The sequence below is a fragment of the Oryctolagus cuniculus genome, chromosome 8 (genome assembly GCF_964237555.1).
Source record: "Oryctolagus cuniculus chromosome 8, mOryCun1.1, whole genome shotgun sequence".
In the NCBI taxonomy this organism is placed as follows: Eukaryota; Metazoa; Chordata; class Mammalia; order Lagomorpha; family Leporidae; genus Oryctolagus; species Oryctolagus cuniculus.
Genome location: NC_091439.1, coordinates 99930603 through 99949711, shown reverse-complemented (window position 1 = coordinate 99949711; position 19109 = coordinate 99930603). Strand labels below are relative to the sequence as shown.

Below are 19109 nucleotides of genomic sequence, written 5' to 3'. Positions count from 1 at the left end.
TATTCTAAACCCTGTAAATGGATTCTGGTATACATAATCCAGAAACTTTGTACTTAACCTTCTATGTTCCTAAACAATCGTCATCAGTCCATAAATGTGTTCTTTCACTTTTCTAGTAGCCATCTCTTATCTCAATCCACACCATTGGTTCCTTGGTTTAAGCATTTCTCATGTTTCTCCTCATTACTATGTTTCTCTCCTAATTGGTCTTCTTGACCCTACACTTTCTCCCCCATAGACATCCCACACAGAGGAACACATAAAGGTGCCAGTCCTTGAGATTAGTGATGTTCAGTAGAACCCTCTGCAATGATGGGCACAGTCTGTATTTCTGATGTCCAGCAGAATAACTCCTAGCCACATACTACTATTAAGAACTTGAGATGTGGACAGAGAAAACTGAAGAGCTGTCTCATGCTACTAGGTTCCAACTTCTTGAGGACAGGCAGTATGTTACCCTATGCTTTCTTGGAAATGTCTTCAAAACCTCTTTTCCTCATGCCACCATTTACTCTTTATTGGGGGGAAATTATTGGATCTTATTCCAGAAAACCTAACACTCATTGGGCCACTTCACATGTAATAATATGTGGGGGGTATTTTGCCTTAAAATTTGGTAACCAAAAATACATCTGAATCAGGGATGTGACAGCCTTTTAGAGGAGGCCTGGGAGAAAGGAGATTCCTCTTTCCCATTTTCCATTACAGCAGAAACTAAGCTTGTGAGGTAAGTGAAAATCTTCTATATAAGTAGCATGTAAGTGGATTTGAAGCTACCTTTTATGGGCCTTTTATCCATAAACAAAAAGTTGTTTTTAAGCTCTTGATTTGGGGTAGAAATAACTGAAATCTCCTGTTTAATCCCAAATTCAAGCCACCTTCTTCAATTTAGAGCTCCCTGAGGACATTTCAAAGAGCTCATGGAAAATGGAATTAATAGAGCTTAGTTTGGCGCAAAAATTTTTGAAATCTCTAGATAGCTTTTTAAATAATACTCATTTTCTATAAAGGTTTTCAACACTGCTCACGTAGCTGGGACTTAAAGATTTCTGCAGCAAAATAAACTTGTCTTGTGATTCTATTTTCCACAAACATTATGAAGTACTCTAGGATTTAAAAGGGCTTCATTTAATAATGATTTGAAGGCCGGCACCGCGGCTCACTAGGCTAATCCTCCGCCTTGCGGTGCCGGCACACCAGGTTCTAGTCCTGGTAGGGGCGCTGGATTCTGTCCCAGTTGCCCCTCTTCCAGGCCAGCTCTCTGCTGTGGCCAGGGAGTGCAGTGGAGGATGGCCCAAGTCCTTGGGCCCTGCACCCCATGGGAGACCAGGAGAAGCACCTGGCTCCTGCCTTCGGATCAGCGCGGTGCGCCAGCCGCGGCGGCCACTGGAAGGTGAACCAACGGCAAAGGAAGACCTTTCTCTCTGTCTCTCTTTCTCACTGTCCACTCTGCCTGTCAAAAAAAAAAAAAAAAAAAAGATTTGATTATCATAGGTTACTTATATCTTGGCTCAACTGGTTAAAACCAAGAAGGAACAACTCGTTAGTGCTTTGTATTTCATGTTCCCCAGGACTAATACTTGCTAACATTTCTTTGTCACTTACTCTATGCCACAATATGTTGGATGCTTTATCGATTGTTTCATTTCTATATATATATATATATATATTGAATGCCTATGCTGTTCCAAGAACTGTACTATATAATGGTGACACAGTAGTAAGTAAAACAGACATGGTTTCTACTTTTATGGAGTTTATATTCCAGAAGGAAAGGCAGGTAACAATAAAATAGGAAAACACAATAAATATGTATTTGCGATGTACTTCAAAGGAAAAAAACAGAATGCTATGATGAATAAAAATGGAGAATGGTATACTGTTTTTGACAGGAAAAGTAAGTAACCAATCCCAGTAGACATTTAACAAATGGAAGACCTTAATAATAATCAGCCATACAAAGTTATGAGGAAGGGGTGTTCCCCAAAAGGAAATAGCACATGCCATGATTCTGAGGTAGACAGAATCAGGAAAATCTGTGGGACAGGAATATTGAGAGTGTGGGGTGGGTGACATGCTCAGAATAAATTTATTATTGCCCCTGCTGCAGATGAGGGGGCTGTGAAAGGAGGATGGGAACCAATTTCCTCAAAGTGGAAGAGCCAGTTAAACCAAATCTATGGAATTCCACAGCCCATAAGCTTGACCATGAATAGCTAACATACCAGATGATTAAATTAATGATTCAGTGAATAAGTGAGTGTTGGGAAAGGAGTCTAGAAAGATCCGTGGGTTTCTTCAGTGAGAAACATACACAATGGTTTACTAACAGGGATTTTACTTAAGCGACAGTCCCTGCTAATGGCAGCTGATTCAGTAATGACAATCATAATTCCACCTGAGTATAGGCCTTGAGGACACAGGGATTTGCTACCATTAGATTTTGATACTCACAGAATCTAGTAGTTAAGTGATTTCTTACCATCTTAAAGTTATATTTTGTTATAATACATTATTTCAGATATATAGAACTTAGTGTTTGTTTAAACAGCTTTATATTTTATAGAAATGAGATTTTTATTTCTAGATTCCACTATATTACTACCATTAGTATATTTCACTATCAATAATGATTACTATCACAATCTTTTCTATATACAGAACAATAGCTATAATGAATTTCACCTCTTTGGAGTAACATCTCAGGAGGAGAATTTACATCAAACTTTTGAAAAAGAAAATTAAATAGGAGGAGAGTTCTATTACTGTTTCTTTACAAAATATTACCAGCTAGAATTTATACAAAGATTATTTTAAACCAGGAATTTAAAAAAAAACTTATTAGAAAAGAGAGACAGTGGGAAGAAAGAGGGAGAGAGAGAAATGAAATAGAGAGAGAGAACTTCATCAGTTGGTTCACTCAGAGAGAGACAGAGAGAGAGAGAGGAGAGAGAGAGAGAGAGAACGAGCTTCATCAGTTGGTTCACTCCCCAGTCCCCCAAGGCTGGCCTGACTGGACTGAACCTGGAACACTGAATCCTGGTCTCACATGTGGGTAGCAGAAAACCCAATTATTTGAGCCATTACCACTGCCTCACAGGATACACATTAATAGGAAGATGGATTTAGAAGCCAGAGGTATGCGTCAAACCTAGAATTTAATATGGGCAGATTTCATTCCAACCAGCATCTTAAGCCTAGGTCAAAGGTCTGCCCCCTAAGTCAATGATTTTTAACACTCTGAGAATGAGTAGACAGCCAGGAGTCCTTTCTTTTCAAAATGAACATGAACAAATGCTGAAGTATTCCCTTTTTGCCAGTTCCCTATGGCTCTCATCTATGAATGTTAAATACCATTGAAAACAGTAGACAATGCCTACTTTTAAACCTGTGCTTCTGGATCATTTCCCCAAAAGCATCTGCTTAGAACTGCCCCCTATACTTGATTTTATGCTTTTCTAAATCCTATATACGTGCATTCTATTTTTTTGCTTCTCTTTTTCTTCTTCTTAATAGTTCTTTTAAAAGACATATTTATTTGAAAGGCAAAGTTTACAGAGAAAGAAATCTTCCATCCGCTGGTTCACTCCCCAAATAGCCACAATGGCTGGAACTGAGCTAGACCAAAGCCAGGAGCCAGTAGCTTCTTCCAAGTCTCCCAAATGGATGCAGGGGCCCAAGCACTTCGGCCGTCTCCTGATACTTTCCCAGGCACATTACCAGAGAGCTGGATCAGAGGTGGAGCAGTCAGGACTGGAACTGGTGCCCATTAGGGGTGCTTAGGTGTTGTCTTAATCCACTATACCAGCCCCCAATACTACCCTTATTTTACAGTCTAATAAAATGAGTATGTAGGTGTTTATAGGTCTTTGAAAAGTTCATGGAAAATGAATGTATGATAAAACTATGCTTACTTTGCAAATTTTAAATGAGTTTATCTTTTAATACATTTTTTCTCCAAACTTTTGGATATGCTCATATGTGCACATGAACATGTCTACATACACATACCAAAACCACTTTCTCAATTTTCAGTTTCTAGGCCCTAGTCCTTCACAATTGATGCACTCATTTCTACTAAGGTATTTACTCTATTACAAGTTTCCTGATATACATTTCTTTTCTTTTAAACAAGCATCATCATCTAACTCCTTTCCTCAAGTCATTAGAATTAAAATATGAGGAAGTATGGAGATATCTCAGAAATCTGGATATAGACCTACCATATGATCTAGCCATCCCACTCCTGGGAATTTATCCAAACCAAAAGAAATCATATATGAAAGAGTCATCTGTACCTGCGTGTTCATTGTAGCACAGTTCACAACAGCAAAGATATGGAATCAACACAGATGTCCATCAACTGTTGACTAGATAACAATATTACGGGCTACATACACTATGGAGTACTACTCCGCTGTAAAAACAAACAAAAAAACTGAAATCCCATCTTTCAGAACAAGATGGTCACAACTGGAATTCATTATACTTAGTGAAATAAGCCAGTACCAAAAGACAGATCCATTTCCCCTGATCTAATAGAATACATGAAATGTAATGTATTGGACTGAGACAAAAAAATTGTATATTTTATAATATTTATATCAAATGACTCGGTTCACCAGGGTGATAGGAACAGTAAGTACAAGATCAGATCATAGTTCAATTTTTTTTAAATACTTTGTTCAGTAAGCTGTTCTTTTAATAAAGGCCATATTCTAAATGGCAGCTATTAATGAAGTATAATGTTCCATAGATGGAAAATTCTAGTTTTCTATCTTTTAGGGCCCACCTGACTCCATCTATATTCATCATCATCACAGTGTTGTGCTGATTCCCAGGAAAATCATGCAAGGTTGTGGATGGATGGCTATGAAAATACATTGAGCTGAAAAAGATGTAACTCAGAATAGAATAATTTTGACAATGTTTCCCCAGGGTGATGTTGATTAAGAGAACAGAACGTTCTTTAAGTTAACTTGATTAGCGTTCACATGGCTGCTCTCCACTCAGCATCGCCATGTAAGAGTAATATTTGCTGCAACTAAAACAGTCCTGTGGTCAAACATTTGGGGAACAAAACTTCACAGAGCCTTTGTATCTCTAGGATGTTTTGTGAAGCTCTAAGAGAAGATGAAATACTAAGGGTTTTCAAAACAAATTTGACTTTGACCTTGGGACCACTTTTAGTTAAACATCTAGAAACATTTCTTTTTTGGTGAAAACTTTCTGCTAGAGAAAAAAGGAACTTTTTATTTAATAAGCTCTCTTCTGTATTATGGAAAATCAGAACCATGTGCTTTGACAGGCTGTGAAGGTATTAAACACAAGGACTGTCAGCAAATCCTGAGAAAGACCTGAGCTACAGCACAAAATTAGAACATCATTCTTCACTTTTTTCTTAGCCTTAGCCTAGCAATGGATGGAGGAGGAGCTGCAACCCATTTGTCCTGAAAAAACCTTAGACATCACGTTTCTGATGTATTTTCCTTGATATTAATGTGTATTCTAAATGGATATCATGGATTTGGAGAGGATACAGGATCATGGACATGTTCTCTCTGACCTCCCTACCTCATACAGTTAGTGCCGTACTGCCTGGCAGGGCACTCAACACTCACACATTGTTATTTTTCATGCTGACGTCAGAGTGAAAGCCCTTCAAGCTTTAACTTTTTAAAATTACTGACGGGTTTTATCTTTAAAAACAAACTTTCAATATGATCCAAAGCAGTTTATATGCTGATGTGGCTCACAAAATATCCTCTTTACAGTCAATATTCTTGCTAATTTCTACTTTAATGGTAGCAAATCATAATAGTTGGCAGAACTTTGGATAAAAATGTGCTGTTTGGGTAGTCAGAATTTTTTTTAAATGTTCACTCTGAACATACATAATACAAAGCATTATAAAGCAGGAGTTTCCCTTTGGTTCTGGGTGAAATATTTGATTTTTAGTCCATTTCCTATTCACTGCTACCACTGACTTTTTCTAACTTCTTCTACATTTGCCAGTAATACATAAAAAACTATAAGAATGAAACTGACACCTTATGATTTGATTGTTTATAGCCCTTGTCTATATTCCCATAGAACAGTGGGTCTATTTTTTACTTGTTGAACATAATGGTAAGTGGTGTATAAGCCTGTAATTATATAGTAAATTGAAAGTTTATTATTACAAAAATTAAAAAAAAGAAAGGGAGAGAGGGAGATAGGGAAGGAGGGAGAAAGGAAGGGAGGAAGGAAGGAGGGAGGGAGAAGGGACTGAGGGACAGATGGAGGGAGGAGGGTTTGATTTTCTTTTTAGAACTATAGCTATGAAATACTTGAAATCTGTTCTCTTTGTATGAATAAACATTTTTAAAACACAGAGAAACATATCAGATGTGAACCTAATAAAATTTTGTGTAAAAGTTTGATGGAGGATAAAGAAAATTTGAAATATATTTTGTTACCTATATATAAGATAGAACCTTCTACTGGCTAGGAAATATTGGGGAAACCTAAGTTTCATTGAAAGTAAGGAAGTCAGTTTGATATGGTAATTTTAAAATGCTAACAGTGAAGCTAACTGGAGATATTCATGAAAAAGTTATACACAGAGCAAAATATTAGATAAAAGATCACCACTGGAGATTAGTATCACACTATATGAGGCTGAGTATGTAGAGACAAAGGGGTATGTCCCAGGTCCTTTTCCCTCTGTCTCACAATGCTCCTTTGGCCTTCGTCAGTCCACCATGGAGCGAGGCAGCAAAAAGGCTCTCCCAAGAGAGCAAGCATCGGCAGGCATTGTGGTGTGGTGGGTTAAGCTGCCACTAGGGGTGCCCATACCCCATATCAGATTGAGTCCCACTTCCACTTCTGAGCCAACTTCCTGTTAATGTACCAAGGAGGCTGCAGATGATGGCTCAAGTACTTGGCCTTAGCCTAGTAGTCATTGGCCTGCCACCCATGTAGGAGACCCTGATTAGTGATTGGCTTGTTTGGGGCATTTGGGGAGAAAACCAGTGGAATAAGGATCTCTTTGTGTCCCTTTCTCTCTCTCCGTCACTCTATTTTTCAAATAAATTAACAAAATCACCAGATGCAGCCCCTCTGTCTTGAACCTCACAGATTCCAAAGCCATGAACCAAATAAACTTCTGTTGTTCATAAATCACTCAGCGTGTGACAGTTTGTACAGCAACACAAAACAGACAACTGGATTCTGGGTACAAGGGAATTTATTAAAATATTATTGAATTTTATGACACTAAAACAAAAGTGGAATGAGAAGAAAGAATGCAGTAGATGAAGAGAGAAAGAGATAAGAAAGTGAAGGTAATTCTTTTATATGGCCTGACAGTGAAGGAACTGTAGTGGAGAGTCTATAAAAATAGCATATACTGAAGATATACTATGCACTGTGCATTTTCTCCACATGATGAACAACCACTTAGATTGTTCTAACAGCCAAGTTTTTCCTCAGTTAGTAGATGAGGTAACTGATGGCAGAGTAGTTAATGGCTGAGTTCATACAACTGGTAAATAACAAAGCAGGATTCGACATATTAGTTCCAAAGAACCATGTAGCCAGTGAAGACAAGCAAAACCTGGTATTTAACCCCTAGCAGAAACTAAAGCATGCTATTTTCTAAGGAGGGCAGAGGGAAGGCAGTATGAACTCATTTTTGTACATGTTGTGTTTGCAATGTCTGTGAACTAAGAAAGCAGTTATGTCAAGAACACAATTATACCCAGAGCTCTATGAAACCTAGGAGTCCTACGCTTGAGTTAAAAAAAATTCAGTCAATACTTGGCCAGTTTTATTTCAGGCCAGGGAATATTTTAAGAATAAAATGATTACAGCTGAAGACCAAATGAATACTATGAAAGATGGAATCCAGAAAACCTTCCAGAAGGCAAAGGGGAAAGTTCAGAGATAAACTAAAACACACTGAGAAGATCGTTGAGATGTTGTGAAAAGTTGCAAAGGGCAAGAACATAAGAGAAGAAAAGAAGGAAGAAGGAAGAAGGGAGAAGGGAGAAGGAAGAAGGGAGGGAGGGAGGGAGGGAGGGAGGCAGAGATTTCCCCGAATTGAAGTTTGGCATCCAGATTGAGAGTACAAAGTAAGCAGCAGGAAAATCACTTAAGGGGAAATGAAAAGACAGTGAACAATACCCTCAACGTTCTGGGAGAAAAATATTTGAACCTAGAATTCTATAGCCAGGTGAGCCATCAGTCAAATGTGAGGACACAAATGGTCAACTATGAGCATACAAAGTGTTAATAATTAACCACCATTTTTTTTAATTCAAATACTTTCAAATTCAATTTCAAGCTACAATTCTGAATGTTTTGGTAACAGAAATGTAGGAAAACATGATTTTTACAAAAACAGTCAAATGTCTACTTGTCAGATACCGAGTTTAGGCCTGGCTGAACACAGATCAAGTGCAAAATTTCTGATTTTGTAATACAGTTTATTCATAATGAGTGTATTTCATTCCATGGGGTTGCCACACAAAGAATATATTTAATTTTAGAATGTCATTCTTTAATCGTTTATTTTAGGGAGTGTTCTTGAACTTAGTAGTTAGTGCTGAAATGTATTATCATTATAATAATGCAAACAAATAGGGAGTATCCAGGCCAGCTCAGTGTCTTAGTAGGCTAAGCCTCCACCTGTGGTGCCAGAGTTCTATACTGGTGCTGGTTTGTGTCCTGGCTGCTCCTCTTCTCATCCAGTTCTCTGTTGATGGCCTGGGAAACCAGTGATGGATGGCCCAAGTGCTTGGCACCCTTCACCTGCATAGCAGGCCAGGAAGAAGCTCCTGGTTCCTGACTTCAGATCAGATCAGCTCCGGCCATGGCAGCCAGTTGGGGAGTGAACCAGCAGAGATAGAAGACCTTTCTCTCTATCTCTATCTGTGACTCTACCTCTCAAATAGATAAATAATCTTAAAAAAATAGAAAGTATTTTCTCTTTGTTTACAAATCTAATATCATGAAGTTGTAGGAGATTCATGACAAATTTTTACTTTCTAGAAATTTAGGATCAATTATGTCTTACACTTAAAAATAATCATCGCATCATCTTAATATTTTCATAATCAAACTATTTTTAAAATTAACTGCTGCCATGAAAACAAAATCTGTATTTCAGCATTTTTTTCAGCTTCATCCAGTTTGCAATTTTTAACTTGCTAAGTTCAAATAAAATTATTTTTAATATTTTATGTACAGTTCAGCCTGATTTGAATGGCTCGTGTGGATTTTCATAACGGCAAAACATTTTACTTTGCGTTTGATGACAACTTAGACAGTGAATCATGTGGTGGACTTCAAAGTTCTATAAGTGAAATTCAGGTATTATAGCTGGAAATAACTCATAAATATTTACTGCAACTTCCTGGGCTTGTAGGAACTTCCAAAACTGAGGTAGTTCAAAAATTTCAACCTTTACTAGAAGAATCTCCTGAATTATAATGTATAGCTCTTCGGTGACAGAATCATAAATCTGAAAAACTATGTTTCAGTGCCAATGTTTGGCTTACTTAATAAACCTGAACATTAAAAAAGAGTGATCAGCTGGACCCTGCATCCCATGGAGGGTCTACACTTTGCTTGGTGAAAATGTGCAGTGCATTTTTTCCTGAATGTCTCTCAGTTATTACATCAACTAAGTTAGAAAGTTGGCATGCATGATGCTTCTATCTCAATAGCATGATCAAAATTGTGGAATTTTTTGACAGATGTGGCAGGAAGTTCATGTTTTTGTTTTTTTTTTTTTTTTTCAGATAAATGTGTCACATTTATCTTTGGAGAGCAATCAGGCCTTGGGTAACTTCTTAACAGCTTTGAGTTGTTTCCTCATCAGTAAAATGGAGGTGATAATATGAATGATGCATTTCCATAAAGTACTACATTTTTCTCTATTTCATCTTTTCTACCTTTTCAATTTTAACTGCAGGATTAGGCAACATCTCTCTCCTTTTGCTTTCATAAATCTTTACTTCCTTAGCAAAGGAAGGGGAGGGACAGTCTACTTGGAGACAAAGATGTCAGATTTATTTAACTGGGACTATTTATTGAAATACTAAATAATACCCTTATAATAGTGATTTTATGCATGGTCAAAGGAGTTAGGGATTTTTCCTGGGCCTGGTGATGTCACTTTTATGAAGCAAATGCAAAAACAATCACAAATGATTCATTTCACTGAATATAGCAGATTGTCATCTCTGCTATTTACAAAAAGTGACCAATATGATACAATAGTTACAGAAAAAGAGGGTGCGTTCCCAATGGCACCACGTCCTGTGACAAGGCAAACCCTCAGCCCATCACATAAGCAGATGTATGGCAATGAGGAGGTCTTAGGCTGATCCCACTCCAAAAATGAACCTTTGCAGATGATACCCATGGTTTTCTGGTGATTTTTCTTCAAGTAATATTGCCTTACACGGTCACAAATCAACTTCTAATTAGGTTTTGACAGAGAAATGCTTATATCTTACAGTTTCTGTGTCAATCTTTATTTGCTACGATTATTTGAGTGCAAATACTCATTAATGTGACTTTGAGGAAATCAGATGCTGATCACCTTTTACATAGTTAGCATAGGACATTCAGATGTTTTTATCAGATATAACAGAAACCATTATACAAAAGCTGTAAGTTTAAAGTCTTGGGAGAGGTTTAAGCATGACAATCGGATTTAACTGTATTCAAAGGGTATTTTTATTTTCTGAAAAAATATAAAATTTCATATCTTACACTACAAAAACATGTACACAAACCAAAAACACACAGAACTTCAAATGGGAAAAAAATTTACAGAAATGCTAATCCTTCCTTGAATTAACTCTGAGACAGGGAGTTCAGACGACCTGCTGCCTATCACAGAGTAAAGTACACAATAAAGCTGTGTCCGACCTGGCTGACACCAAGAGATTTTCATCAACATATTCACAAATGACTGGGTCTAAGTATTATTCTCAGACTATTATAAATGCAATATACACACTTATAAATAATTAACATTACAACTACAGCAGTCTAAAGATTCACAAATATGTTGATCACTGCAATTTCCCTTAACAGAGTCCCAGGCTGAACAAACATGACATATTATGCCATCTTTAATTCTTTGAACATTTAGAAGGAAAAACAACATTTAATTCTGATTATCATAGATAGACTTTCAATTGGTGTGTTCTCCTAATTTATAATTGCATGGTCCTTCTGAAAAAGAACATTCAACAATTTACATTTGAAAAGAACTTTTTTTAAAGAAATGAACAAGAAATAAAAATAAAATTATTATCATTTTATACATTACTATGAAATTAACAGCATAACAGAAAAAATATCCAATGTAACCTTCTGTGCCAGAGTTGGGAACATGATGACTTATTCTAATTATTAAATTTAAATCAAGTTAGCATTTTGTTTACTTTGAGGTTAAACATCAAGCAGGACATAAGACAGTAAACTATTCTTACTCTATTACACAACAACACACATCCAATAAATTCTTAACACCTGACTCAAACTCTGTTTGCCAGTCATATGCACCATTACAGCCAAAACATTGTCCAATGTAAATATCTCTGCTTGTGCTTCCAATAACCCACTTTAAATGGAAGAAAGAATGGCAGTAGAAAATATTTAACTTTCATGTAGAGATTAAATAGCAGATATACAAACATGTAAGTGCTTAACTATACTAATTTTCCATTTTGAACTTGAGATGAGAAACTGTGTCCTCACCATTGCACACTGTTTAAAACTCTTTTGCAAACTGAGTTAAGGATGTTTGGTATTGGTTAGGGAACACTGAAACTAATAGTGTTGGCCACACAAGTTTAGATAATATTTCAGAATATAAATTTTACAGTAATCCTACAGCTTTAGAACACTGACATGGTAAATAAAATATAAGAAATGAAAGACCATGCATGTTAAAATTTTTAAAATGGGAAAATTAAAATCTACATTTTTACATATAATTGATACATTTCAGAAAGAGTAAATGACTAGATATCATAGTACATGTAAGGAAATAGCAGGATTAGAAACAAATTATGATTGATAAAGTAGTAACTGAGCATCTTTATCAGGTACTAGTAAGTTGAAGATGATTCCCTGCTTGTACCTATTTTTTTAGAGTCCAACAATGAGAAAGACTGACACCCTACAGTTCTTGCTACTGACAATAACCATAACGTTATCTGTTATTTGACAAATCTACAGTATGTGCTAAAATTATCAATGCAATATTTTTTGTAGTATTGTGGATAACAAGATGAACCAACAGCATAAGAAATCACACAATCAAATCGGTCAGGCCTTGCCCTGGGTTACTGCCTCACCATACTGCACAAGGGCCTCCTCCTCTACTTGTTCAATTTCTCACATTTATAGATGAGACGGGCGCTTTCCAATTGGTGAAATATCCAGTAGTGATCAAATGTTTTAGAAAGGCATTCTTTCCTCTTTTGGGAGGGAATGTACACCTTATTCAGAAGTATCATCCCCTAGAAATTCTCAAACAGATGGAGATATGGTTGAAAGATGTGTGGATATGGAGCTATAATTTCAAATTATTTTCCACAATGAACACCAGAATTTCAAAGCAGGCAAATACATTTGATCGAAATTCATTTATATTCTTCCTCTCTGGGAAAGAGGAAACTTACATTATAACTGCAAACTGTGGTCACTCAAATTTTCCCCTACCCCTCCAACTGTCTCTGCACAGAGGACGTTAGGAAACAATTTAGAAAATATCTTTGTTATGTCTAAGCATTTGCAGCTAGTCCACCAGCTGTAAAAATGTTTTCCTTTTAAATCACTAAGTCTATTCTTATTTTGAAGTTGCTCAATTGTTACTTTATCAGTGGAATTAAAAAATTCTAACAAAATTCTGTAATGTGCAACACAATCTCCAATTATTTATACAAAAGGAATTAGTTTCCTTAATTTTCTGTTAACTGAAGTAACAAATGCAACTTTAATAATGTGACACCTACTTGTGAGTTTATCAACACACTGCTGTCAGCTTTCTCTGAAAACATCATTGCAGTGCTAGAACATAGTCTCTGAGGGCCCATGGTACTTTTCAGCACTGTTAACAATCACTTGAAAATTCATCCAATTTCTTTTCTTTTTTTTCTTTTTTTGTGGTAACTGTCAGTTTGGCTTTTCATTGTTCCTTAGCAAAGAGCTACTTTACTGCTTAAGTAAAGGGTGAGTCGGATAGAAAGAAGTTTATTCTTATATTTGCTAACATTCAAGTAAAACAAGTGCTTGGGTGAAAGTGGCGTTAATATAATACTAGCATATGTCCTACACATTCATTAATCCAGGCTGCTCTGATATTCTACTGTCATTGCTAATCATGAGGAGACTACAATTTACATAAATACTCTGTTCTCTGAATAACCACATACCATTCCAAGATGTATATAAAGTATGATAGCACAAAAATGTTGGTTTTCTCACCAAGGAACAGAGGTTTGTACAATTTCCAATAAGCTGTGGAATGTGTGCCATAAATATATCTTTACCTGCTGTGGTATACAGAGTATATGTGACAGGTCTTATACTCTGATAAGTGTAATTCATTATAACTTCAAACTGGTTCATCCAGATAAATTCAATACCATGTAACTTGACACAAAATAAAATTAGCCAATGAACAGAATCAACAAATGAAACTTGTCAAAACATGAAACAGAAAATTCTCAAGGAAAAAAAAAACTATATATAGAAAGTGGTCATCATTTCATTGCTGCCCTAATATCAACTTTTCTCGAGCTGAGCTACAATGGAAATGGATACAAAGGATTAACACTTGAGGGTGATGCTTAGTGCTATGTGTCTGGATTTAACAACATTAACAGACGCCTGCAAAGTTAAATCCTTCTACATCCCGCTGAAAATGTGCCCTTCAGTGTCAACTTTGCCTGACAAGATATTTTCTGGGACTCAGAAAGGTGAAATTTCTTACAGGGGTGCAAGATTAATGGCTGGAAGAACTGCATTGTCACAGATAACACAAAGTGTGTTTAAAAAGTCAAAGGGGATTTTCTCTTACAGACATTTCCTGTTAGTGAATGGAGAGATTAGTAGCTTTTGGACACTGAAGAGGCAAAAGAGACACGAGCCTGTGTTAAAGATTCTTTTCATTGCTTCCTTATCCCCCTATTCATATTACACTCTTGTACACTTGTTCCTGTACACTTCTAAAATTAAAATACTATTTAAAAGGCAAGCAGAATGGTAATGCACACATGTGCAAGCACACATACACAACTCCAACTTAAATCAGTACCTGCATATATTGCAAATTATACAGTATATACACATGTATACCCAATAGTCTCCAGAAGAGCAACTAAAAGGAAATCTGATAACACAGAAAAATAAATATACACCCTGTATTGTACTTGTACTTGTTCCACCAAGTGACATGTTTATACACTAGTTTCTATAACTTAGTGCTGTGTAACAGCATTTTTAAATTACAAAAGAAGATATCTATTAAGAAAGAATCTAATCATATTGCTCTTCAATACACTTCTGTAGACAATTAAGACTTTAAGTAAACTTCAGTGAACTGCAGCTTTCTTAGCCCACCAATGGCTATAAAACTTTTCCTTTCAAGTAGATCCCTGGAAGTTTTGAAAGGGACTGCCTTAGTTCAGTCTATGAAGGTGCTATATAGTCATCTATTTCAGGTAAAATGGGAAGAATTTTCTTGCTATAACCTAACGTTTAACTTCATGGTCTTATCCTAGACAGGTTTCGGCTGCTTCATGAAAACTGAAGAAACCGAGAGGAAGATACGGAGATTTCAGGAAAACATTGGTTACAAATACTGTGGCCAAGGCCAATGCTCTTTCCTAACATTTAGGAATCACTGCTTTCCCTTTTCTCTACTTTTTTGATAAAATAGCTCTCAGGGTAGTTAACAAAGTGCAGACTCTTTCACTTTCAGAAGTGACATTAGCATGAAGTTACAACGGCACCATCCCGGTTACCAGCTGCACCTTCATTTCTTGAAGGCTGTTCATGATCTTCTTCTGGTGACCGACAAGAGTCACTCCAAGCCGCCTCAAATCCCTGCGTGAAGAGAGCACATGTTGGGTGTATGCATTGATTCAATTGGCAGCACACCTCAATATGCCACACTGGCCAAAGGGCACACACTTCACAGACCCTCGTTAGATTACAGTCAATTAAGACGAAGAAGGTCCAATTTTCAGACAGGCTCTAAAACTGTACCTTGAAAACACTTGTTTGCAATCAAAGAGTATTTACCCCATGAAGTGATATAATAATATACATTTGCCCCTGTTTGGAGAAATTATTTCAGTGGCACACAGGGGAGGCACAGAGAACAAATTTGTACATCTTACCAACAAATATTAAACTTAAAGGGTACAATCGCACCAAAGAGTTTTGAAAATGTAGACCTATAATATACACAAGCGTTTTTTCCCTTCTGCTAAGAAAAGCATATAATATACTGCTAGAATTTTACAGCCAAGCAATTGAAGATTCCACTTTTCAATGATGTATTCTATATAGTCACTTTATGTAACAGGTATGCTTAGGAGATAATCATCACTACATCGCCCCATAACAATATTTTAAGCTATTTTCGAATTTAGACCTAAAGTAGCAGATATTTCTTCCTTTTCATGTAACACCTAGGCTTTACTGGCATTTAGAGCATTGGGAAGATTACACGGTATCAGATAGTCTTTGCAACCAAGATACTTCTATGAATTTTATTTTAAAGAGGTTATTGTATAAAAACTGCAAATGTTTATATTTTAAATTGACCTATCATGGAGCTCAAGATAAACATCCATGGTTTTAAAAATTTTATTTCATAGGATATTCAGGAATGATGTTGCTCTAAACTATGTATTTTCTTTCTTTTTTTTTTTTTTTTTTTTTTTTTTTTTTTTTTTTTTTTGGACAGGCAGAGTGGACAGTGAGAGAGAGAGAGACAGAGAGAAAGGTCTTCCTTTTGCCGTTGGTTCACCGCGGCCGGCGCATCGCGCTGATCGGATGGCAGGAGCCAGGTACTTCTGGTCTCCCATGGGGTACAGGGCCCAAGCACTTGGGCCATCCTCCACTGCACTCCCGGGCCATAGCTGGCCTGGAAGAGGGGCAACTGGGACAGAATCCGGCGCCCTGACCGGGACTAGAACCCGGTGTGCTGGCGCCGCAAGGTGGAGGATTAGCCTAGTGAGCCGCGGCGCCAGCCAAAACTATGTATTTTCAAATACAATAATTCAGGTAAGTTTCACAAATGAGAAGTATTAATTACAGAAAAAGAAAATGAGCACGAACCACTTTAAATCCTAAAGAGCAAAGATGTTTGCCATGTTAGACTTCTTTAGAGCAACATATTCTTTACAATATTCTGCCAGGAGTACAATATGTTTGCATATCAGTAAATATATTAATTTCAGAGTACCTTGGACTTTATAGAATTGATATCAGGATATTGGTATAATTACAAGTAAATTTGCATAGTTTCAGGTAAATCAAAGAAATCTCTTAATTATTAGAAAATAAAAATGGAAAGATACTGAGGCTGTGCAAGTATTAATCTTAGAAAGTTCTGCTTGTTGAAATCATCTCTTAGGTTTCTAGTTCCCTGTTTGGATTCTTGATAGCTTATGAGTGTTTCAGGAAATGACAAGTACCCACCCAAGAAAAAAATCTACTGATTCTTATGATGGAAACATTTTTTCTCAGAATATGTAAGATATCAAAGTTAATTATAAAAATAACAAAGGTATGGAAAACAGTCATCAGCAGAACTAAAAATCAGTAAAAATTCATTTTGAAGCAAAATCACCACACGTAAAGTAAAGAAATTGAGTATAAAACAGGCAACTCCAGACTAAGCAAGGGATGAGAGACTTGAATTTAATCTTGTCTCTTTTCATCAAAATGCACATTTCCTTCCTTGCCCATGTTAACACATGGGCTGGATAATTCTTTGTTGTGGGAGCTGTCCTGTGCACTGTAGTACTGTACTACATTCAGCAGTATCCCAAGCCTTCAGCCACTGACATCAGAAGCAAGGAACTACAACCAGCCTTTGGCTGCAACACAAAGTCTTCAGATACTACCAAATGTCCCCAGAGTGGCCAAGTCTCCTCTAGCTGTGAACCATATCATTCAATGTAAATCTAACAGGTATCACCTACTTCTATGCTAAAATATATAATCCCAGGAGACAGAGTTTTTAAGTTTCCCTGTTTTTGATCAGGAAACAAAGGCTTGAGAGTTTAAATCACTTGGCTAGATACCACAGGTAGTTGCTTTAGGACTATAACCAGAATTACGACTAAAACAGGTACATGAGAATAAAGTCCATTTCTTGTATTTCTGAGATATGGTATTGAGACAAGCACTTCATACTACTGTAACAATTTATTCATTTGTAAAATGAGAACTATATTGGGGCCGGCACTGCAGCACAGCAGGTTAAAGCCCTGGCCTTTAGTGCTGGCATCCCCTACGGGCGCTGGTTCTAGTCCCAGCTGCTCTACTTCCGATCCAGCTCTCTGCTGTGGCTTGGGAAAGCAGTAGACGATGGCCCAAGTGCTTGGGCTCCTGCACCCTCATGGGAGACCAGGAAGAAGCTCCTGGCTCCTGGCTTTGGATCAGCACAGCTCCAGTCATTGCAGCCATCTGGGGAGTGAACCAGTGGATGGAAGAACTCTCTCTCTCTCTGTCTCTACCACTCTCTCTAACTCTTTCAAATAAATAAATCTTGTAAAAAAAATGAGAACTATAGATGTAACATCAAATATTCAAGTTTATCAAATGAAGAGAATATTGAATAAAGAGAACCAAATGCAGATGAGGGAATCTCATAAATTAGTGGAAAAATAAATTAGAGGTGGGTATTATTGGGCAGAATAAGGCACAGCTTGTGACATCGGCATCCCAAAAGGGAGTGCTTGTTCGAGTTTGGGTACCTCTGCATACAATCCAGCTTCCTGCTAATGCATTTTGCGAAGCAGGGGATCATGGCCCATGTACATGGGTCACCGCCACTCATGTGGGAGACTTGCATGCAGTTTTGGGCTCCTGGCTTTGGCCTGGCCCAGCCTTGGCTGCTGTGGGCACTTGGGGAGTGAAACAGCAGAAAAAGGGTCCCTCTCTCTTTTCTTTGCCTCTCTGCCACTCTGCCTTCCAAATAGACTAAAATAAATAAAATATAAACATTTTAAAAAGTGGAATTAACATATAAAAGTATTTTGGCACAAAAAGTTCTAAAATCCATGGAAAGTTTTCATAACATGTATTATCCATGAGCTTTTAGAAGACTCTTGGTATTTCTTTGATAAACACTATGATAATCAAATTTATACTTATCAGTTTCCATTATGGGCTATTTAACATTCTCATATTTCCACTTATGTGTTGTGCAGAACTGTGTAGACGTGAATACTCATGGGTGCTCATGGTTCAAACCCAGGAGGGAAAAGAAAACCTAAAATTTTAAATTTCTGAACCTGAAAATAATTCACTGGCAGAAAATTTGGATTAGAAATACTATGCTCCTAAATCTGTATATATGAAATACATAAAATGCATTTACCCTATATAAATAAAAAATTAAAATTAAATTAGATTAAATAAATTAAGAAAAATGTAGAAAAAAGAATAAGCCTGATTTCAAACCCCCTGCCCTCTGTCTGGGCAGGCTCAACCTCCACCCTCTGACCTCCCCTAAAGTCTTATTTACTTAAAAAAGAAAGGAAGTTTTAAAATATATTTGTATGATATAAACATTTTTAAACCCATGGTTGATACTCACAAACCCAGATTGGGAAATGCAGCTAAGCAACCGCAGACTAAGTGAATTATTCACTCTTCATAATTGCTATGTGTATTAGGAGTGAGATTTGAGAATGAGTATTAGTTTATTCTTCATGACCTGAGCATAAAGAGTTTATAGATTTCCTCTCTCTAACAACACAGACTTTTCATATAAAAACAAATATCCCATTTGATGTGTGAGCATGTGTATGTATGTGTATGTATTCCATATTCCAAGTCTGCTTTATCAGTACATT

At 36.8% G+C, this 19109-nt stretch overlaps 1 protein-coding gene across 10 annotated transcripts in view; it reads right to left on the bottom strand.

Annotated features, from left to right (window-relative positions):
• Window positions 1-9759: 9759 nt before the first annotated feature.
• The window catches only part of EPHA5 (EPH receptor A5), a 368448-nt gene continuing 359098 nt past the window's right edge, over window positions 9760-19109 (bottom strand). For all 10 annotated transcript variants that reach the window (XM_008267805.4, XM_008267806.4, XM_017347528.3 and 7 more), the window contains one exon: window positions 9760-15117. In XM_008267805.4, coding sequence (XP_008266027.3) covers window positions 15012-15117 — 106 coding nt within the window. In that variant the 3' untranslated portion in view covers window positions 9760-15011. The remainder of the gene's footprint in view (window positions 15118-19109) is intronic.